At 37.9% G+C, this 23,927-nt stretch overlaps 2 protein-coding genes across 4 annotated transcripts; both read left to right on the top strand.

The window, feature by feature from the left end:
* The first annotated feature begins 299 nt into the window (after nucleotides 1–299).
* Nucleotides 300–20,331, top strand: LOC139944575 (uncharacterized). 3 transcript variants are annotated; one of them, XR_011786979.1, is made up of 7 exons: nucleotides 300–538; nucleotides 1,711–2,914; nucleotides 3,162–3,257; nucleotides 4,030–4,077; nucleotides 4,969–5,145; nucleotides 11,721–11,927; nucleotides 19,073–20,331. XR_011786979.1 is itself a non-coding variant. In XM_071941625.1 (6 exons), the coding sequence occupies exons 1-6, from the start codon at nucleotides 300–302 to the stop codon at nucleotides 11,778–11,780; spliced, it is 1,824 nt and encodes a 607-aa protein (XP_071797726.1). In that variant the 3' UTR covers nucleotides 11,781–13,462. The 3 variants fall into 3 exon arrangements, 1 of the variants encoding a protein (XP_071797726.1); XR_011786980.1 differs by having other exon boundaries at nucleotides 19,069–20,331; XM_071941625.1 differs by lacking the exon at nucleotides 19,073–20,331 and having other exon boundaries at nucleotides 11,721–13,462.
* LOC139943725 (putative nuclease HARBI1) lies at nucleotides 8,587–9,688 on the top strand. Its single transcript, XM_071940477.1, has one exon. It carries the CDS (start codon nucleotides 8,594–8,596, stop codon nucleotides 9,686–9,688), a length of 1,095 nt encoding a protein of 364 aa, XP_071796578.1. The 5' UTR covers nucleotides 8,587–8,593.
* Nucleotides 20,332–23,927: the final 3,596 nt, after the last annotated feature.

The following is a 23,927-nucleotide window of genomic DNA, read 5'->3' as shown; positions in this document are numbered from 1 at the left end:
CCCCCCCCCCCCCCCCCCGGCAACTACTGTGTACAAACACTTATTCACCCATAATATCGGGGACAGATCACTGGTGTAAAATATGGGACGGGTTCCCCAATGAGCGAGCAAGGTCAGAATAAAATGTATGTTTTCACCAACATTTTGTGAAGTTTTCTGTTATTATCAAAGTTGTATGATTGTTTTGTTTGTGGGCAGCTGCAGGTAAACATGACGGTGTGACCCCGCTTCAAATAAAAGAAATTCACGCTTCAAACTTGAAGCAAGGTAGCCCGCCCTCATTGTTTAGCAGAATCAAAATGGCGGCCCGCATACGATTGAAACTTAACTTCGACGGGTCAGTTTGTCCACAAATTACACCGAGAAAATGCTGGTTTCTGGTGAATAAAGACGACTGTAATGTCGTGGCCGACTTAGAGTATTTAATCCGTGAACGTTTTGAGCTGGACAGGGGTCAAATATTATCTCTAACTCTGGACAGCTTCTTGCTGCCGTCTATGGAAAAGATTCACGTGGTTCGTGATAATGACACGATTTGGTATGGACTCAAAATATTTTTTTTAAAAGCTCTCATATCATATTTTGTTTTTATACAAATGATTTTGTAATTTGTTTTTAAACGTTTGTCTATTTCTACCTCCATGACCCAGCATGAACTGATGTTGCTGATAATATTTATTTTAATGTTTAAACTTTAATTAAATGCATATTTTAAATATGAATTGATTCTGAAATAATCAATAGACCTTATATGCATTGACGTCATCCAGCCGCCATCTTTGAGGGATAACTTTCCGTATGGCGCCACCACTTTTTAACTAATTTTTACAAAAAGGGATATCTCATTGTATTGAGGTAAATTAGAATTTAGATACTACATTATTTCATATCGAATGAAAAAGTGGTGGCGCCATGAGGAAACTTTTCCTCTTTGAGGTCAAACGGTGACGAAACAATCGAAACGCACATAGATTGGCCAATGAACAACCTCCTTGTGACCTCAATGCGGGGGTGCCGTGCTGAAATGTTGTCATGTGCTACGGTCTATTCAATATATTGACATTCATTGGTTCTGGTTGTATGTAATGTTGTGGTTGTATAAAAAAACTCAATACAATAGGCCTAAATTTAATATTATCATTATTATGGCATTATTTATTGATAGACCCAGTGAATGGGGCGCTAGATTCCCTTTTTTTCAAAATTTTGACTGACATGTTAATCATATTCATAGAAACATTTCAGTTTCGCCCAGATAGCTGGACGAAACCAAAATAGTTCTAGGATCGGTCATTAGGCGCTAGATTCCTTTTTTCAAAATTTTGAATTTTGAAAAAAGGAATCTAGCGCCCCAGTCACTGGGTCTATAAACTTATTGATTGTTCTCAATTTTACTAAATTTTTGTTTTATTTGTTATTATAATAATGTTTATAAAATTATTGATAGTGAAACACTGTATTCAAGACCATGACAAAGAGGGGAGGGGGGGCAGTCCAGAATCGACCCAGGGAAGCTAAACGAACGCAAATACGCACAATTGACAATACAATTTGCAAAACGATCTTAAATAAGTTATAAACTGAACATTTCTTTTTTAATACTCCTTCTCTCATCCTACTGTGGCAGCGTGCGCTGAATGTTCATCAAAATTCAATGAGATAAATTGTTTGTTCATTCTTTTCTCAACTCCAATAAATGATTCTTTATAGGGTACATGCTGAGCAGATTGACAACATTGTTGACGATCTTCAAGTGAGCAAGTCCCCAACACCTCTCAGTGAGTCTGTCACAGACACAGAAGTTTCTGTGGAAAGCAATCAACATTCATCAAAACAGCAAAGAAGAAAAAGAAAATGCTCTGAAGTGACAGAAGAAACAAGTCCGCGTAAGTTCGTTCATAAAGAGACTGTCAACAGCGAAGAGCAAGACAATGACAGAACATCAAACGAGAGCACGGAAGTGTCAGTACAAATGAGCGAAGAGTCACAACCAAAGAAGAATTTCACAAAGAAGAAAAAAAAGAAGAACAAGAAGAAGAATTCCCGCGAGCCAGATGAGGGACCAAAAACACCTCCCAAAAGCAGAGGAACTAGCAAGAAGGACAACTCAAAACAAAAAGGCAAAAATACATCACATCATGACATATCACCAAGAACCAGTTCAAATTCAGAGAAGGGGAAGAGCAGGAAAAAACGTGAGGACAAAACAACTAGTTCTGATTGTGCATCAAAAATATACCAAAAGCGCTCAAAAACAAAAATTTCTGAAGATAGCACTGATGATCTGCACAAAAGGTTAGCCTCTTCTCCAGTGTCTTCAACAAAGTCCAGTAGAACACTTAGTACAATAACACCAGTTACCAGACCTGAGCATGTTGAGAATGAGACTAGCAAGTTAACAGCCGGACTTCTTTTAAATGTGGAGAAAAACCAAGTTCGAGAGAAGAAGCGGTCTGTAGCTCCAACTGTTCTCACCACTGGTCACATACGCTTTGACTCCTCAGAATCAGAAGTGTCATCTGAAGATGATTCAGACGCAGATAATGGTAAACAAACAAGTAAACAATCAGAAACAAGTCAACAGTCAGAAACAAGTAAACAACCAGACAAAGAACAAACTGACAAAGTGCAACCGGGTACGGAGGAAACTTTTGAAAGAAGGGACCAACCAGGTGCTCAAAATTGTAGTGCTATTCAGTCACCGGCTGTTACTCCATCTGGAGAACGCAAACCTGGATTCCTGTCTTTAAACAACATGAAGTTTAAAAGGCAAAACAGCTTAGTTCCCCACCAGGTTGGAACTAATTCCAGAGGGAAGGGGTCCGAGACCGATAGTTGGCCCTGGGATAGAGGGAACTGGGATAAGAACAGTCAACTCAACACAACACAAAGCAACAAGTCTGTCATAATAGAGGTGAGATGATCATTTTGGTCTTGTGTACTTTGTTTTTTAAGGGTTGTAACTGTTTCGACGACACAAAACAAAAACTACAGCACTCCAGCAAGTAATACTTTGTGGGAAGTTATATACCATCTGTATCTTCAAACTGTGTGAGTTTAGTGTACATCTGTGGACATTGTGTTTTGTGTTGTACAAAAAGTACCCAATGAATTTAATGTCTAAGTTTATAATAGGGCCTATGCTTTATACTTTTTTTTAGAACCCTCCCCAAGAGTCTGAGCCTGTGCTTAAGGATTTCACCTCATTCCCACCGCTGGTTGGTCCTCCAAGACAAGGTGACGTCATCGCATATAAGGTAATCAAAGAAATGTTCAGAAAAATGTCCACAGTTTCAATGCAAAACAATTTATAGTAGACCTACATGTAATAAGGAAAGCCCTTTTACAGTTACTCGATTCCCTGGGGTCAATAACAGACTGCTCTGTCTCACTTGATCGCTTTACCCCATTTCTACCCCGGCAAATGGGCATACTCGGGGGGAATATACACCATAGCTCTGGAGTAGGGTAACTAAAGCCTTTTTCACACTGTATCTCTACATGTATGTCCCCATGGAATACATGTACAGCCCTGGGAAGGCCCCTTAACGTTTTTTACCTCATGATTAACCCGGCGCACTTTTAAGAACACCCCAGGGTTTTATCGCTTACCCCTACTCAGGAGCAGGGGTGGCTATTCCCCAAGGGTATGCCCATTTGCCAGGGTAGACAGAGGGCAGACTAGGGGTAAAGGGATTATAGTGTAAAAAGGCCGGCCGTTATTCCCAGGGTCGACCCCGGGGAAAAGAGTAGTGTGAAAAGGGCTTTAGCGGTACAACCAAACAGTGTACTCTTGGAACAGTGAGCTGGAACCCCCTTGCAATAGGGACCAATAAGCGGGGACAGTGTGAAAGTGGTGGGGTAACCTTGGGGTTTGTATGGTTAGCTACAAAAATTGGCCCTACCTCAACAGCAAAGTATATCGGGTGTGATAAAGTGCTATATAAGAACTCAGTATTTTTATTATTAATAAACCATTTTAATTTATTTCATAATCTCATATAAGTTTGCTGTATCGTTCTTGTTTAGATCCTTGAATTATCGGAGTCCTATTGCCCAGAGTTGTCCAACTACAAGGTGAGTTAAAAAAAAGATATCAATAGACCTTTAAAGATGGCTGATCATCCCCATTGGGAGTAATCAGATATTACAAAGTTTGATAATTAAAGCAATATCTGGGCTCAATTTTGGGGGAAAATTGACAAGACTGCATGGCTTGTAACTCAAAAAGTATCTTGACAAGGAAATTGTTCACAAGACTAGAGGAAAAAACTATCCACACAGTGTCTCAATTATTTGCACTCGTGGGTACAACTTTCATGTAAATACTCAACAATAGTGAAAAATTTGTATCAGACTCAAAGTCAACAAATGACAATTTAAAAAAAGATGACATCAGGTGTTGTTAATCAGTCACACAAGACCGCTGAAGTTGTCCAGTCATGAGGAACCTCGGAACTGTAGTCCAGTGTTAATTTTGAGGCCTGAATATATAACAAGCAATTTAATTTGAAGACTATGATGCCTACAATTACCACATTTTGCATATTTATGACTTGAATTATTGAAACATGTAAACACACCATTTTTGTAGCGTTTTGAGCAACAAGAAGTAAACAAATTTAGAAAGATAAATCCAGATTATTGGTAGTGTGACTTAAGTACTTCATACAGGTTCAATTCAGTCGAGTTAGATTGAAATTTTGATCCAACGATTACAAAGTACTGTGTACTGTGTTTAAACTTTGCTTTGCGACTACTGAGTGCTTTACGCACATTGTTGTGAATGAGTAAGGACAAATAATATTCTTTATTCCTGATTCAAGGTAAATATCTATTAGAAAGTATTTTTGCTTATTCAAAGTTTTGTCTAAACTAGAGAGATATCAGATGTTTTCAATAATTTGCTTCCTGTGTTGTACTATTACCCCCACACAAATCATCGTATGTCTTCGCTTCTCGATACAGGAAGGCAAGGTTCTTAGCGTTGACTCGGCAACCGGCCAGCTTGAGATTGAGCTCAGTCACGTCACCATGGTTACCAGAGCTTCCAAACCGGGTAAATTTGATCTCCAGTGGGATGCCGAAGAAGGAGGCGAGGAGGGTGAAATGAATGTTACCAACAACAATAGTGTCGACTTAAATGTAAGAGGAAGGTTTTTTCATTTTTAGTTGAAGTAAATGATAACAATGCTTTAGAGTAAAGTAAACCTTTGGTTTTTGGCACAGTTTTTGAAGGCAGTGGACTGTGGACACTATTGGTAACTACTATCTAAAAATAATTATTATCATAAAACCTTTCTTGATTACGAGTAATGGGGAGAGGTTGACAAATAACAAATTTTGAGAAACAGCTCCCCCTGATGTGACGTAGATTTTGAGAAAGAAGTAATTTTCCACGAATTTGATTTCGAGACCTCAGATTTAGAATTTGAGGTCTCAAAATCAAGCATCTGAAAGCACACAGCTTCTTGTGACCATGGTGCGACAATGGTGTTTTTTCCTTTCATTAATATCTCGCAATTTCGACGCCCAATGGAGCTCAAATTTTCACAGGTTTGTTATTTTATGCATAATATATGTTGAGATACACCAACAGTGAAGACTAGTTTTTGACAATTACGAAGTGTCCAGTGTCTTTAACAAAAAATTAATTTGATATAAATGTAGATATACATGTACACAATCAAACTAGCATCTGAAAATTTATGAGGTGGTCCGTTTTTGAGATATTGCTGAAAAACAAGAGTGGGTATGTCCCAAGGGAAGAAGAATCCCAATACACAATCTCAGAAGCTTTATTCTCAGATTCAAAGTTTGCGCAAACGACCACGTTACTTTGAAATTTAATTTTGCTTAAAATCATTACACTATCAAACACTGCAACAGGCAGCTATTCCGCTATACCAAAGATTTTTATTGTCATTAATTTTAAGAGTGATTACAAAATGTATACCTTCCCTTTAAGGGGAGGGTAAATCCCTTTAAGGGGAGGGTAAATCCCTTTAAGGGGAGGGTAAATCCCTTTAAGGGGAGGGTAAATCCCTTTAAGGGGAGGGTAAATCCCTTTAAGGGGAGGGTAAATCCCTTTAAGGGGAGGGTAAACCTTTGGTAATGACCCTGAAATTGAAGGAGCATAGAATCTTACTTGGTAAGGAGCACTGCAGCTGTGGATTAAAGAACACAATTTTGAGAAACGGTTCCTTTCGAAGGAATGTTACTTTACAGAGAGGGATTCAAAAACCTTTCAATCTGAGAAGGAACGTTGTGTATTCTAAATTATGGATTATTCTTCCTGTGGGAAATAACCACTGCAGATATTCGACACTATCTCAAAACTTGATGGGGACAGCTCAAACTCTGACAACAGGGACTTGTACTCTGATGCTAGGAGTCCACTGTACTGGGCCAGCGCCAGATGATGGTGCCAGTTCGCGCCAAAGGTTATGTGATGGGCGCGTAGTGGCTCGCTGTGGCGCCGAATAAATGTCCGCTTGGCATGTGTCGCCAAGTGTAATAAACTGGGTGCCATATGGCGTGCGCCAAATGCCACCCGGCTTGCTCCAAAATGTTGCGCCAGTTCGCGCCATTACACGGCCATTTGATTCCAAAATCCACCCTGTTGGCGCCATTTGCGCCAATAGACGGCTACTTTGCGCCACTTGGTGATTAGTTTGTGCCAAAGGTTGCAAATTGGTTTGAACTTGCCACCGCTTGGCGCTACTTGGCGACTTTATAAATACCGGCCAACGGCTACCTGGTTCAGAACCTCCTCAGCTGCATCTTCATTGAAAATTGTGTGAAATTTTGTAGAAATTGTGAAGGAAAAACTGCGTGGAGGTGTTGTCGAGTCGAATCTTGAAAGTTGTGTGAGAAAGTCCTGCGATGCCGCCCTGCTTTTATAGGCGGCAAGTGGTGCCGAATGGAGGGTAATCAGGTGGCATTTGGCGCGAAGTAGTCACCAATCGGGTGCCATTTGGTGCGCTTTGGCGGGCTATCCGCCTCTGTTGGAATCAATGACCTACTGCTTGCATTGGATAGTGGTCAGGAAGCAGTCTTACTGTTATTAGACTACACAGCAGCATTTGACACTATTAATCACAACATTCTTTTTGATCGGCTAGAGCAGAGATTCGGATTTCACAACAGTGCTCTCAAGTGGCTTCAATCTTATTTCACCAATCGCAGTCAGTCAGTAGTCATTGGAGATCAGATATCATCAAACCAGTTCCCTCGACGCGGAGTCCCTCAAGGCTCAATAATGGGTCCTTCCATATTCACGCTCTATTCCTCACCCCTGGAAGATGTGATCAAGTCCCATGGAATGTCATACACCATGTACGCTGATGACACCCAGGTTTACACCATTCTCAATCACAACACTCAGTCGACTATCATACCAAAACTTGAAGCTTGCTTAAATGACATCAAAGTGTGGTCTTCAAGAAATGGCTTAAAGTTAAATCAACATAAAACTGAGTTTCTCCATCTTTCATCCAAATTCAGAAGCAAGAGTTCACTCCAACCTATCACCATAGCAGATTCATCTCTTGATCCAACTTCACATGCACGGGACCTGGGTGTCATCATCGATGATCAACTAACCATGGCAAAGCATGTCAGTAATTTGTGCCGAGCATCTTGTTTTGGTTTGCACAAAATCGGAAAAATCAGACAATGGGCCGGATAAATAAAAAGCAGCAATTGCTTATCAAGTAAAATGTCCAGCATTAGTAAAAGGTTCATAAGTAAAAGATCAGGCTCAAGCAATCGCTGAAATCTCTATAAATAACCGTTTACTTGACAAAACACTTATTGATTGGATAAGTAAATTGTCGGATGATTGCACAATAGTAAAAGTCAATGCTTGGAGTTTAGCGCAAGTGCTCATGGGATTAGCTGTTACTTGTTAACATTAGTGCTGGGCGAATAGTGAAGTTTTGTTATTCGGATACCGCTGGCCAACTATCCAAAATTAACCGGATATTCGAATAGTTTTTTTTTTTTTTTTTTTGCCACTAGAGGGCGCTGTTCGTTTGTGAATGAGATTTTATGGGCGGATTGATGTTAGTTTTAGACAGTGTCACTCGGTTCATTCATAAAAATGACCGGATCTAATTTAAAGGTGGCGATTTGCTTTTTCTTTTGATCGTGATTGACTCTACGTGAAGGAAAACTTTTGTAATCTTTGAACAAATTATGTCAGAAATGTCATTGTTTTAACTCTTCACGGAGGTGAGCAAAGTTAAATACTTAGTTTATGCTGTATTATGCTGTCTTAATAGAAGTTACATAAGGATTCTGACAAAACAATCATATCTGTTGTCGCCCGAGGTACGCGGGTATTCGGATAGTTAAAGAATATCCGGTTACTCGGTTGTAATTACAGAATTATCCGGTTTGTAAATAGGTATTCGCGCCCTATGCGGATATCCGGTTAAGAAAAAAAAGGCATTCACGGTTACGGATAGGAAAACCTATTCGCCATTAACCGGATATTCGAATAATTCGCCCAGGCCTAGTTAACATATAAATAAAGACGACCTCTTACTATTGTCCTGCAGCAGTGACTTGTAGTTTTACAAGATGCTGCATGAGGAGCTTGCACGTTTACTTAAACAGCAGTGTCTTATATGGTGCAAGCGTTGTCATCATGGCGCTATTCCTGAATGCAAGAGCACATCCTAAGGTGTATCAGATGAGAACGAACCGTGAAGAAGTCAATCGTGCCAGTTATCATCGACTCTTTCGATTTAATAAGGAGCATGTGGAGTGGCTTGCAGGGAATTTCCTGCCAGAAAATAATGAGTCTCGTGGTGGATGTTTGTCGCCAGTTGAACGTATGGAAACGACTCTGCGTTACTTAGCGGATCCTGGTTTTCAGACATCGGTTGCAAAGGTGATGGGCATAACTCAGCCTACAGCCTGTACTGTCATTGCAGATACTTTGGATCGCATATCTGCTCACCATGAAACCTGGATTAAGTTCCCGACATCAAACACAGAAGTGACCAATGCAAAGCAACAGTGGGCCGAAACGCTTGGGTTTCCCTACACTCTTGGTGCCATAGACTGCACTCATGTGCGCATAAACAAACCTGGTGGACAGTTCGGGGACGACTTCATCAACCGCAAGGACTTCCCCTCCTACAACGTACAAGCAACATGTAATGAAAAATGGGCCTTAACTAGTGTTGATGTCGGTTGGCCTGTATCAGTACATGACTCGCGCATATTTCAAACATCAGCAGTGTATGACGCGGTTTCAAGAAATCTTCAAGGAGTTTTGCTCGGGGATTCTGGGTATGGGAAAGCCCCATATATGATTACGCCATTCAGTGAGCCAAGCCACCCTATCCAGAATCACTTCAACAAACTGCACAAGAGAAACCGAGTGGTAGTTGAACAATCATTTGGGCAGCTTAAACAGGGGTTCCCTATACTAAGATTCGGAATACGCCTGAAACTAGAAAACGTATCGAAGTGCATAATGTCATGTTTTGATTTGCACAACATAGCCAAGAATTTGAACGACCCATTTGATGACTTCCATGACGAAGATGCTGAGCAAGATGATGATGATGACGATGGCAATCGTGTAAGACCAACTGCACGTCAAGTACGCCAACAAGGACAGCAGAAGCGCGATGAGATCGCCATTCTTCTTTTCAATGAACGTGACCAATAAGGGAGCTTCAAACAGAGACATTAATAAATTCCACAAACAGTAACATTTGAAACATGACAAAACCAACGGACGATTGGTGGTGCTGTGTTTTTAATTTTTATTGTTTATAATCTTGAACCTATACAATATTTTTTTAAGGCTTTATTTGATGAAATAAATAGTAATATTTTATTCTCTTAAACTTATTGATTTTTAGGCTTCACGTCGATGAAACAAAATAGTAATTTTTAAATGATTTTGAGCATAACAATTTTTATGGCTTCATTTGATGAAATAAATAGTCATATTTTATCCACTTAAACTTATTGGTTTTAGGCTTCATGTCGATGAAATAAAATAGTCATTTTTACAATGTTTTTGAACATAACATTTTTTAAGGCTTCAATTGATGAAATAAATAGTCATATTTTATCCTCTTAAACTTATTGGTTTTAAGGCTTCATGTTGATGAAACAAAATCGTTATTTTTTAACGATTTTTAACAAAACAATTTTTAGGCTTCATGTTGCTGAAAAACTGTCATTTTTTAATGATCTTGAGCATAAGATAATTTAAGGCTTCATTTGCTAAAATAAATAGTCATATTTTATCCTCTTAAACTTATTGGTTTTTAGGCTTCTTGTTGATGAAACAAAATCGTTATTTTTCTTTAAGATTTTGAACATAATATTTTGTTTGGCTTCATTTGCTGAAATAAATAGTCATATTTTATCCTCTTAAACCTATTGGTTTTTAGGCTTCATGGTGATGAAACAAAAGTCGTCTTATTTTGTAATGATCTTGAACATAATATTATATTTCTTTTTTTGCATTATTTGATGAAAAAATAGTAATATTACGCAATTTACTTTCCACGCATTTGATTTCGAGACCTCATAATTAGATTATGAGGTCTTGTGAGACTATTAAATAGCGCGTAGAAAATGTTAAACACAATTTGAACTCAAACAACAGAAACCCTTAAGCTCAAAATATATGTGCTTAGTATAGTTTTGCCTTTGCCTTATATATAGTGTTACTTAAAGTTCTGTTGTGGGGTCCAGGTAACCAAGTCAGTATACTGCTTTTCCCCCGTGTTGTCCTCATCGGACGGACCATTCGTATCACTCAACTCTTGGTCTTGGCACTGTAGTCGTCTCATTTTCATCTCTGGAGCTCGGTCATGGAGAGGCTGGCTGTTTCCTCAGTTTCAATTGATAACAGCTTTCTCTTTGCTGTAGCAGCACGTTTCGAGCATCGACTAGTCTGTGTGGGTGCTGCAGGGGGGTCCAGATCCAATGAAGAATTTCCACCCTATAAGATAAAGATCAAGGTGATGTACACCGGTGTACATCACATTTCATGTTACCCGGCCCATCGAGCCATGTAACATGCGTTTTTGTTGCGCGTCACAGTTTGTTACCGAGGCATAACAATGAAAATTGATAAATGCAGCAGAAAGTCTTAACGTACCTGATAGTATACTGTTCTCGTTTTTTTACCAACTGATTTTTTTTTTTTTTTTTACTGCAAAGTGTGTTATTTAGCTGTGTTAGCGCCCTCTGTTGGTAAAGTTTATGTATTATTTCTATTATACACATGCAGCACTTGAATTCTATGAAAAATAATATTATTCCAGTAGAACAAGTGTTTGTTGTTTGTTTATGGCACTGGTTAAAGTCGCCTTCTTGGTGGTTTCTCATTGGCCAATCTTGTGCACTGTCTTCACATATTTATGCTCGTCTGTATGTTTTTTTCATCATTGCTATATAGGACGGTGATGAGATGATGTTTTTGTTTAAATGTCTGAAATGTGTATTAAAGCCTACACTATGCGTGCCCCGTTATACAATATTCCTTTTTCCAAGGATCAAATATCATGCCTGAATAATAAAGAATCTGTTGGGGCAGGGGCGGGGCGGGGGGTGGATGCTGGTCTTGGGTAGAAGGTCAGAATCTATTGAAATTCTTCCAAGGTTTTTAAAATATCTTGTTAGTTTTATTAGTTGTTATTGTATGAGTTCTAATTGAAATCTTTATATTTTTGTTTCAGGTCTCTGTACAGCTAGGAGATCTTGTGGACCCACGTCTTGTCCCACCGATGTCTGTGTGACAATCCTTATGCTCACAGACATTGATGTGAGGGTTAGGGGATCTTGTGGACCCTCGTCTTGTCCCACCGATGTCTGTGTGACAATCCTTATACTCACAGACAATGATGTGAGGGTTAGGACATCCAAATGTCAACCTGAACGCCAAGGTATTACACTGTTTCAAAAAATGACACTTTTAGGTTTTTTTTTAAAGAGGCAAAAATCAAGGTTTAAGAGCATTAAAGTTGAACAAATTTATGCTGTTTAGTGGAGGACCAATATGGATTCCATCTTGTTTTGAATTTTCTGTTATTCTAGGTACTGGGTATACAGTGCTGACACACTTCGGTGTAAATGGGTAAAAGAAAAATTAATATCCTTTATCCCGATGCAAATTTACATATTGTAAACCGTTGCGGTACCCGCTGCTTAAATGTACCTTCTGCCTCTAGCTACCAGTCACATCTCAGTGGTCTAGTTCGCAAGACATTGCTCTAGAATTGTAAAGGTCGTGGATTCGAATCCCACCCAAGTAATATGTTTGTGATTTGTTTTCAAATATTTGTTAATATTCTTTATCCCCGATGCAAATTTCCATTGCGGTAAAGAAACACACCATATTCTTTATCTTCGATGCAAATTTTGTTGCAAAAATATAGAATTTAAACTGCCTCTAGCTACCGGGCAATTTCAGTGGTCTAGTTTGTAAGACACTGCTCTAGAATTGCAAGGGTGGTGGGTTCTGATCCCACCTTAGTAATATGCCTCTGACTTTTTTTGCACAAAGCTCGGGAAAGTACTGAGTAAACAATGCTAAAACATTGACGTAAACGGGTAAAACCAAAATGAATAATCAATGAAAGATAGAAAGAAAGGCAACCTTAAAACTCGCCAAATGCATTGCAAGATGGTCGATTGCTGCTAGTTTGATTCTTATCTAGAAAACTCGATCGCACTCCTAGGGAGTTTTTTCTTTTTCGCTTGGATGGTTGAGATTGCCTCGATCCCCAAGGGAACAATTACTTACCACAGAGTCTGGTGCCTTGTATCTGGGAAGCCTTGATTCAGTTCATTTCCCCCAGAATGGTCCCCTGGGTACCAGATGCAGACTGATTACCATTGGAATTTCACCACTAATAGCCCACTACCAAATTCATGAGCTAATATCATTTTAATATTTCATAACAAAAAAACATATCAAGGATATTAAATTGAGCGTGGTGAAAGATGAACATATGGTCATATTTAGTCTCAATTTGTTCATTGTAAAATTAGGCATTGCTTCAGACAATATTTAACTTCTGTGGGTAAACAATTTTTATTTCATAACCGCTGTGTGTTGGTGGTGCAGATGTTTACTTTTTAAATGAAATGTTTGTTTTTTGGTCAATGAAGCAAATAGATTTCATCAATGAGCATTTATTCAGCTGTTTTTATGCTTTTTTAAAAAAGGATAATACAAAAAGCGAAACACGCTGTTTGTACCAAAATCATTTGAGTGACAGGCTTCTTAAATATCAATTCTATTTTACTCATTGTTTGTAACAATTTAAAGATATTTTTGCATTATGAAAGTTAACAAGTTATATTTTGACTGCAGTCCATATGTTCAATCAAGACTCTAAAATGAATAGAAGATGAAAATGAATAAATCTTATTAACCCTTGGTTAACCATTTACCGGTTCTGCATGTGTAAACAATTGTCTTCCATCCTTATTCCTTCATGATTAAATGACTTATTAGAGATGACCTGGTGCTTTCATAATGATTTATTTTCTTATGCAGAAAAGACGCTTTGTGTTAAAGTTGCTAAGCCTGTTTTTTTTTTTACCAAGGATAATTTATTTGAAAGAATGTTCTCTGAGTGTACGAATGAAGACAGGTGGTGCTGTTTCAAAACAAAAACTTGTGCATGTGTGCTATTTAATGCACAAAATAGCATACACTGGGGATCAGGTTGGCTCAGTGGTCTCTTTCTCTGCCTTTCACCTCTGTGGACCCCGGTTCGAATCCCACCTTAGACTTGAGTCTTGCCTGTGGATTTGGGTGTTCAGTTCCAGCATCAGTGCATTGGTATTTTCCCATTCTTGGTTTTCCTGCAAATCTAAACCTGAAGTATGCGCTTCTGGCTAAATGGCTACCCATTGCCACTAAACAGGGTAAGCACCAGACTTCTGGGCTTGCTGTCTAAAGCAAAGGATGCTTAGCTAAAGTGAAGTACCTAGGCTCACTACTCACCCGTATATAACTGCCATGGAGCCATTAAATTAGGCCATTGTAGGTAGTCAATAAAGCAATGTCCTTGCTATTGCGCAGGAGGGACACTGCTACAGACAAATTAACACTTACTGCTCTGGAGGCAAAGCCTGCGGGGACGACTCATGCTCTGTCTGGACTTAGTTTCTACATGGTCTGACTGTGTATTTCAGGCCATTTGTATATTTCATGCATTTACAATGGATGCCCACATTATATTTTGTGTATTTGTTTGTATGCATTTGTTTTCCCTGTAGAGACATAATTTGGTTCTTTCCTTTGTTCCTTTGTACACACAATTCCTTTGGAGCACCCCAGTCTTTACAATTCACCTATTGATACCTTTTGTGTTCCCTTCTCTGTTCTTCGTCTTCATAAGGTTGTGAATATGAATTCATTTTGACAAGGTCTTTACTTGTGTCACATTGGCAATCGTAATGTTTCATGAACACCATTGGCTGAAGATTTCTTTGATGTGTATAACGGGCATGTATACTTTGTTTTTGATAGGGCAAGGGAACCAAGTTAATTTCTTCTTGGTAAAGGGCACCCTATGAGGAAGTTGTTATTTTCTACTGGAACATTTCAAGGGCACCAAGGCAATCACCAGGGGGCATGGAGGCAATCACCTTTAAGTTGCCTCTGTGAAGTACACGCTATCAGGCCTGGTACAAAGATATTTAACTATAGTGTTTTGTGTCACAGCTTTAGCTGGAAACCAGGATACAGGAAATCCACAAATGGATTGGTCTTTAGGGTTAATGCAGAATGTTCAAGTGTTCATTCTATGGTTGTCGGACTGGGTGACATGCAGGGTCTAATGTGTACTGTACAATTCAAAGTGTGCCATTCAAAGAACTCCAAAGGTGCTTCTTGCAAGTTTGCAAGAAAATTTCAAAGTAAATGGTCTTCTTGTAAGATTGCAACAGCAATTTGAAGTGACTTGTCCTATCTTGATCAACACAGAGCACTAGTGCATTTAGCCACACCCAGATACACTAGTTCTCCTTTCATTGTTTTAAGGGGGCACATTTAAAATAGAATCTTAAGTTGTTGATACATGAGATGTTGCCTTGTGGCCGGGGGTTCAGGTACAAAACTTGTTAATGCAGGGATTGATTTCACAAAGATACATGTACATGTATTTCTAACTTAGGACTAGTGCTATGACTGTTTACGAGTTATTAAAGAACTTAAGGTTAGTCCTAAATTAGGATGATATAAGAAATGAGTAAAATAAGTGTTGACAATATTTTTTGTCTAAAACTAAAATTATTTTAGCATGTCAAATGTATTTTTGTTACATTGTTTTACTCATTTCTAAAAAGAAAAACAACACCCAAAGTAATATTTTATTGAAGCTTTCTACCATCACTATCTTCAAACTGTAAGTTTAGTGTAAATCTATGAACATTGTGTTTTATGCTACAAAAAGTACCACAATCCTTTACTTGTTTGTGAAAACCATCCCAGGATTTCTTTCCCATGGGATCTTTCTGGGACCAAATATTTGTTCCAGAAAGAGGGACTTGTGAGGAAAAGTTAGACTGAGGGGAAAAACGGAAATTCAGACTTCCACTTCAAGGTCTGGAGTTTTCCCGGATTTTGAGGATAAAGTAGCACCATAAATGGGTCCAATCCACTCCACATCCTTCTCTGTGGCCCTCGGGACGTTACTTCATATCCAGACAGAAATACATGTCCCAAACTGTTTCGTCAGTGTTGACTCGACTAGACCGGTCACCTTCTTAAAGACACTGGACACTATTGGTAAGTGTCAAAGACCAGTCTTCTCACTTGCTGTATCTCAACATATGCATAAAATAACAAACCTGTGAAAATTGTAGCTCGATTGGTCGTCGGAGTGGCAAGATAATTATGAAAAAAACACCCTTGTCACACAAAGTTGTGTGCTTTCAGATGCTTGATTTCGAGACCTCAATTTCTAAACTTGAGGTCTTGAAATCAAATTCGTTGAAAATTACTTCTATCTCAAAAACTATGTCACATCAGAGGAAGCCGTTTCTCACAATGTTTAATACTATCAACCTCTCCCCATTACTCGTTACCAAGAAAGGTTTTATGCTAATACATAATTATGTAATTATTTTGAGCAATTACCAATATGCCTTTAAAGCAAATGCTTCACTTTGATGACAATAAAAAACATTAACAAGCCCAGCTTTTTTGCACAATTTATAAGTTTTTTTCCCCTTTTTTTTCACCCCTTTGAAATTTTAAGCAGGCTCAGAAACTGTTCAAGATTATAAACAATTATGGCCGTTTCTGTCAATAATTAAGACTGAGTATTATTTGCTCTTTAAATATCTGAAAAGAAAAGAAGACTCTTTTAAAGGAACACGTTGCCTTGGATCGGACGAGTTGGTCTATGAAAAGCGTTTGAAACCGTTTGTTATGAAATGCATATGGTTAGAAAGATGTTGTAAAAGTAGAATACAATGATCCACACAAGTAGCACTGAACATTGTACGGTTTTCATTTTACGTCGCGGACTAACACGGTCGGCCATTTATGGGAGTCAAGTTTTTGACCCCCATAAATGGCCGACCGTGTTTGTCGACGAGGTAACACGAAAACCACGCAATTTCGAGGCATATTTGTGTAGATCATTGTATTCTACTTTTACAACATCTTTCTAACCATACCGATTTTATAACAAACGGTTATAGAACGCTTTTCAAAGACCAACTCGACCGATCCAAGGCAACGTGTTCCTTTAATTATATTTTATTGGGGCATTAAAGGGAGTATGTACACCCTAAGCACAAAAATAAAAACTGACTTGGTAACAAGTAATGGAGAGCTGTTGATGGTATAAAACTTTGTGAAATACAGCTCCCTCTGAACAAAACGAAGTTCTGAAAAAGAGGTAATTTCTCACGAAAGACTTCAGGCATCTGAAATCACTCAAATTAATGTGCAACAAGGGTGTTTTTCTTTCATTATTTTCTTGCAACTTTGACGACCAATTGAGTCCAAATTTTCACAGGTTGTTATTTTCACCAAGTGAGAATAATGGTCTTTGACAAATGTGTCCCTTGCCTTTAAAAAAACAATCTATTTGATGACAATAAAAAGCTTTAAGACTTGTTTGCTTGCAGCAGCATAGTTTGCACAATTTATTAGTTTAGGCCTTTTGTTCACCACTTTAAATTTTAAGCAGGCTCATTGTTCTTAGATTATATACAATTTTCAATTACACGTGGCATGTGAAGCTCCATGCCTTAACCTGCTGGCACGCTCTGGGTATATTTGCTCTTCAAATAGTCACAGCTCTAATTTTGGTCAACCAATTTTGGAAAACTGGAAAGCCATAAATTCAAAACAAATACAGATGGCCACAGTTTGTAACAATGTCACACAACTATGCAAAAGAAGTGTTGAATTTGTTGAAACAAAGCAACCGATCATGTGAATGTTTTTTAATGGAAATTCTAAAACTAGAAACAAAGCTTGAATTTTTTCAGGACATCATGATTAAATGCCAATGGCAACCAGCACTGTTTGTCTATCAACACTGGAAAGCAAAATAAGCACACAAAAAATGATGGGATACACCAAGTGAGAACACTGGTCTTTGACAATTACCAAACTTGCACAGTGTCTTTAACTCACACACCAGTATTTTTGCTTAGCAGAGAAAGACTCTTGTTGAAATGTCAGACCATTTACTATTGTTTGCATCTATATAGGTCCTTTTGGTTGGTAACCAATTCTATTTTCTCAGAAAATTGTTTTAAAGCAACATTTTAAAGATAAAATTTGACCAAGATCTTTATAACTGAGGTTTTCTTGCACATTGACCTTTTTTGGAACGTCATGACTTGGAACAGGGTTTGTTTAGGAAGGTCTCAAGGGTCAAAGACTGTTTAACTCTCACTGCAGATTACTCTACATGTATGCTCACACAAAACTTCTTGTGAACAGATTTCAGATTTGTCCAGTCAGGTCAAGGTTTCAGGAGGAAGTAAGCTCCGATTCATAAAAACTAATTTTTGTTTACTGTTAAACGGAAGGTGTACATTTGGTTACTTTTAAAAATAAAGGCAATAAAAACCTACTGTTAGAATTACCGTAGCTTTTGATAAAAGCTTTTGATAGTAGGCCTAATAAAGCATTTTGTGAATCACACTTCGAAGTAATGTGGTTACGAAGGCATGATGTACTTCCTCCTTCCTAGTCTGTTTTCCTATTTTTTTTACTTCATAAAAATAACTAAAACTGAAAAGCCTATTATGTAAGTCAGCCCTTGGTAAAGAATGTTCCTGATTAGGACCAAATGTCATGCCTGTTATGGCAAATGATATAAGATTTTATCTCCCAAAATTTGAAGAGAAACAATATTTAGTAGTTCAATTCCACATTATGCTCTTCCTGCAGCACATTTTGAAACAAAGTTTTCACAGGTTAGTTTACATTATAGGATTACAAACAAATTGAATGGTTCCAAAAACAAGGTGTGCGTTCCCTTTAAGAGTAGGGTCATTGGTTTTTGAGTACACGTAATCCTGATTTTTAAGGCAAATTTATGAAGAAAGATACAGTTTAAGTCACATATGCAAGCTTCAGCTGAACTGCTTACTGATGAAACAGCATAAAAGGATGTCCCTGTATTTTCTAATGAATGTTGAATCCATCCAGATGTGAGGTCAGTTGGATTTATGTGATTTCAATGCCATTTGGTTGTTCTTTGACGAGTCTCCGAGTTCAAGGAAACAACTCCCATCAGGGCCCAATTTTTGAGCTGCATTATAAGCAAAAAAAGTAGCTAAGCACAATAAAACTTATACTTACAGTGTGAACCTGAATATGGTTGACCAGCCAAAACACCACACGTGCACTATATTTGGCTAGTATTCTGCTAATTTTCGCAAGGAAAACATCTTTAAGCAAAATTGTCTGCTTTTAAAAGCAGCTATACTTTGTCCTATCATAAATCCAACCATTTGAAACTGAATTAAAAAAGATGGCTGAAATATAAATCTTAGAAATATCTGTTTATGAATCTTTGTGTCTGTTATAATTCTGAGGTAGAGCCATTGACTGTCTATCGCCAAGATTGCTCTATGAACCATCATGGAACCATTGAGGTAAGATTTATAATCCTACCTCCATGAATAAACTGACACACCTTTAAAACCAACATAAAGAAATTGAAGTGCCCCAAATCAATATGCACACTGAGTAATAAATTTACCGCTAGTTCCACAAAATAAGACTTTGTTGGAGCATGGAGGAAGGAAGACATGGTTTGGGGGAAAAAAAGAAGGGAGATTTTTTAAATCGATACAGTATGCACATAATTATTCCGCAAGAAAACGAAAGCTGTGTATGGGAATTTGTCTTGACTACCATTGTGCAATGTATTTGGTAATCAGTTTGACAAACAGTGCACTAGAGGGGCCCTAAGGCGCTAAGTGTACACAGGGAGGTTTCCCTAACATTCTAATAGAAAGTGGCTTCACACGTAGACACCTTAGAGCCCAAATCACAGTCCATTCCCTCTACAGTCCCAGCCAGAATATAAGCCTTTGACTATAGGCTATGGGTGTGTGTCCTTAGAGACAAGCTTATATCCTATTCATAGGCACACGCATGTGGGATGATTACTGCTCCCAAGTTAATGTTCCAGATTGAAATATATTACATGCACTCAGTTTAAAGTAATAAAATTTAGTAAATCATGAAAGGAATTTGAAAGATCTTTATAGGTATGATTACAATAAATTGGCAAGTCAGATTGTAAAGACCAACATTTTAAAGACTAATTGTTATTTCCATGTATTTCAGTAATTGGACCACAGATGCAATGCCTCATAATTGTAATAAACTAGCTCAAATCCTGAGGAAATCTGTAAACAAGGGTGCTTGCTATGTGGACCACAAACACCTAAGTTAATCTCTACTCTTCCACAATAAGAATTTTGGGTTCTTTTATTGCATGACCTTTATGGGACCCAGCAATGTCCCATCCCGAGGACACTGGTAGAGTATCTTGCTCAAAGATACAAGTGCCACAATCAGGACTCAAACCCACACTCTGCTGATCAGAAAAAACAGTGCTTGAGTCCAGTGATCTTCACCTCTGGGCAACGAAACGCCTCAAACAGTAACACATGGGACCTATATATGGCGTTATAGACACGCCTCAAACAGTAACACACATGTGTATGGCTTTATGTCCTATACCATTAGGCCATGACCTGACACAGTGTGTAATGCATTTTACAGACATGCAACTTTATCTGCATAATCTAGGAAACTGTACAGTGTTCTTTTATTTGTTATATGCAGGCAGGCACGATAATTGGTTCTTGAAAAAAAGTATGAATATTTGATTAAGAATAATGTGTTTCTATATTCTTGAAACTAAGGAACACTCAAAAGTGTCATATATTTTTTTTTCGGATACTTTTGTCCCGGAAGAAGAAAAAAACTGTACAAATTTGTTATTAGATATTTTGGAAAAATCTTCCAACGTAACACTTTTTTTCTCAATTTAATTGTCATATTGTGGTTTTAAGGGGCAGTTAATACTTGAAGTGTATTGCGTTGATGCATGAACATGTAAGCCTTAAGATACCTGTGTTAAGAATATGATGATGAAGAAATGTCAGTTGGGCATAGAAGAAAAACACTGATTAGGAAAACTCACGTAGAGACTGAAAACCTAACCCACATGCAAGGCTCTCGTCCGAGGTGGGATGCGATATCAGTATTCACAAAGGTGAAACCCAAGAAAGTAACCTACTTAGCCAAATGATCCCCAATGTATGTTACAGCATGGAGGTAGTACCATGTGCCTTGTCTGTGGTGTATGCACAAGCGTTTGTATATATTTCATTTTGAAAGAACATCACCTGTCATCGTTCCCAGAGAGCAAAAACTCTTTAAAATATCTTTCGGCGACACAATCAAATAGGGATTGAAAACCCAATCCACAATCAAGGCTCCTGGCCAGGATTTGAAACATGGAGTCCACAGAGGCGAAAGGCAAAGAAAAAGCAACTAAACAAACTTGAATAACAGGCTCCCTACACCTTAAAAATGAAAAAATATATAAGGTTGATAACCAGAAGTTTTTCTACAAGATCCCCCCCCCCCCTATTTGTATTTTCCTGGTCTTCAGACTCATATTATTGGTGCTTGTAAAAAGTGAGAAAAAAACTTGAAAGACAAGGGTGTACTTCACTCAGCAGCGTAGGTTGCACAGTGAACTTCACCACATCGGAATGATAACATCGAACTAATAAATACCAGCTTCACACATAAATTTGCTTCACCTCAGGTTCAATAGCCGGCCCAGTAGACTCCCACAGAGTGTCATCAATAAATAGTGCACTTTATTTAATCTGAAATTCATGTTAGGAAATATAAACTTTTCCACCGACTAACAAATTTACATCCAGCCGAGCTTGGATTTCGACAGTAAAACATTCCAGGGGCTGATTTCAAAAAACTTTCCCTAACTTAGGATCTTTCCTAGAAAGCATCTGAAGTTACGACAAGTTATTCATCTCAACTCGAGATAAGAAGAGCCCTAACTATTAATTTTTTTGTGAAAATCGACCTCGGGACTTTTTAGTCATTTAACACTGGAATGAAATACAACCAAGGATAAAACTTCCATAAGTTTCTCTCTGTTTAACACACATCCTGTACAGACTCATTTATGCCTCCAATGGCCTTAAGTGGTCATGATACTTTTATATAACTCATCTTAAATGTCCGTAGCATGTCCGTTTTACTGCTGAAGTGTAACGGGATGAAAACTGTTCTTGCTCGGTAAACTATATCCAACTGATCCCCTCTCCATGAAGCCTCAGCCTAGATTTACTTGCCATATTACGACGGCTAAACAACCTTAATTGGTGTTCCAGAAAGTCCTGAGTGCATTTGCACAGGGGCTGTGTATATACATGGATGTGTCGGCTTTTGCTTTCAGCGCAAATGGGTAAAAAGTTGGAATTGAGAACGACCTCGCTTCGCCTGCTTCCCAATTCCGAAAATAGATATTGTAATAAAGTAACATTATGCTCTGCATGTGCACAAGTATCATACAATGGCATGTACAGTTGAAAAGCGCACTGGGACTGGCCAAATTACCTCTTCATATCAGGACCGTTGTCATAAGATGACAGCAAAACAAAGAAATACAGAGCATAAATAAGATTTGGGACTTGATGAGAATGTACTCTTTATAAGCAGAACCTTTTTATAACAATGCTCTTATAACTGGCCAAATTACCTCTTCATATCAGGACCGTTGCTATAAGATGACAGCAAAACAAAGAAACACAGAGCAGAAATGAGATTCGGGACTTGAGAATGGATTCTTTATATAATTATCAATGACAACACTCTTTTTAACTGGCCAAGTAATCTTTTTATATCAGGACCGTTGTTATAAGATGACAGAAAAAAAGAAGAAACAAAAAGCAGAAATGAAATTCAGGACATCAGAATGTTGAACATTTTTCTAATGGTGTTCTTTATCACAAGGGTTGACTGCATGTATACAAAGAATGCTTTACCACCTGTAGGAGAACATTTGTCAAGCTTTTTCATCTTGATAAACTCAACAGAGATGAGAAACTTTAGACTCACCAATCAGATTGTAGGATTTTGTCCATAATCTGCCTGGTGAGAAAAACAAATTGGACGTTATGTTCTTCAGATAGAAAGGAAACCATGTAATTTGATCTCTACTGCTGAAGCTATTGCCAAAAGCTCCTTGAAGCATATAACTCCAGGGAGTTGAATAAAAGGTGGAATTGCCATTATTTGAACATGCCTCTTGAAATGTGAATTTCACTTTCAGATTGTGTTGTCAGTACTGAGTCTCACCCCTGTAAATTACGCATGGATGAAAAAAAATAGTGCATTTTGTTCAAACATTGCATTTAATGTGCATTGATATTCAGCATTTTGTATTTAAACAGAATGAATGCTTGAAGTGAACTTTATAAGAGTAATGGAAAAATATTTACAAACCTGAGTGAAAATAAGACATAATGTGAATGCACCATGAATTGCTTGCAGGTGGCAAAAATAAGCCCTTGTCTCAAAATAAATGTAAATAAATTCACTGACATTTCAGAGAGAGACCTGGTAATTGCAGGTTTATTTTTCCTCAAAAAACATCAGCCATGATATTCTTCATACTTTTTAGTCTGATTTCTGATTTTGTGTTGCCCTTGGGAAAATCAAAACAATTATGATAAATAGCCTGAGAGTTTATTAAAGCCTACACCATGTGTCCATGTAGGCTATAGCCCTTTATACTTTTATCAAAATGAACAAATATATTGTATGAAACATACATCACTGTTATTAAGGCAAGCAAAATCTGAACTTCCCAAGGTTTTTGCTTTGTTATGCTTTATTTTTGAGCTTTTGATTGACCTTGAAGAAAGAATCCACTTGAAATGTCAGGACATTATAAAAAAAAAAAATTGTTATATTCATATGTATGAGTTTTCTTATTCAACGAAAGAAGTGAAGAGGCTTGGTGTACTGAAAAATGCAAACTATACGATAAAAGTAAAGCAGTGAAGTGCAGAAAATGCCTAGAAGCTTAGATGAGGGGGGGGCAGGTTCTCTGTTTTTAATGTGTGTTTTTTTTTCTCCTTGTCTCAGATTACACACGTGAGTTCAATAACAAAATGTAAATTCACGACTTTTTCTAGATTGGTTAAAAGATACCTTATGAAATTGGCGTAGCCCACAGAAAATTCTTTATACTTGTCGCCAGCTAAAGATGGAGGCATCATTGATTGTACCTCTAAATATTAAATATGACTATAATTTAATTGTGTGTAATAATACTGTTCATGATAACAAAATTAATGAAATGTTTGTAAGCGGAGTTTGGACTTTAACAGAAACT

Source organism: Asterias amurensis, chromosome 11 (assembly GCF_032118995.1).
Source record: "Asterias amurensis chromosome 11, ASM3211899v1".
NCBI lineage: Eukaryota > Metazoa > Echinodermata > Asteroidea > Forcipulatida > Asteriidae > Asterias > Asterias amurensis.
The sequence above is the reverse complement of the archived record's forward strand: the minus strand, read 5'-3'. Positions and strand labels throughout refer to the sequence as shown.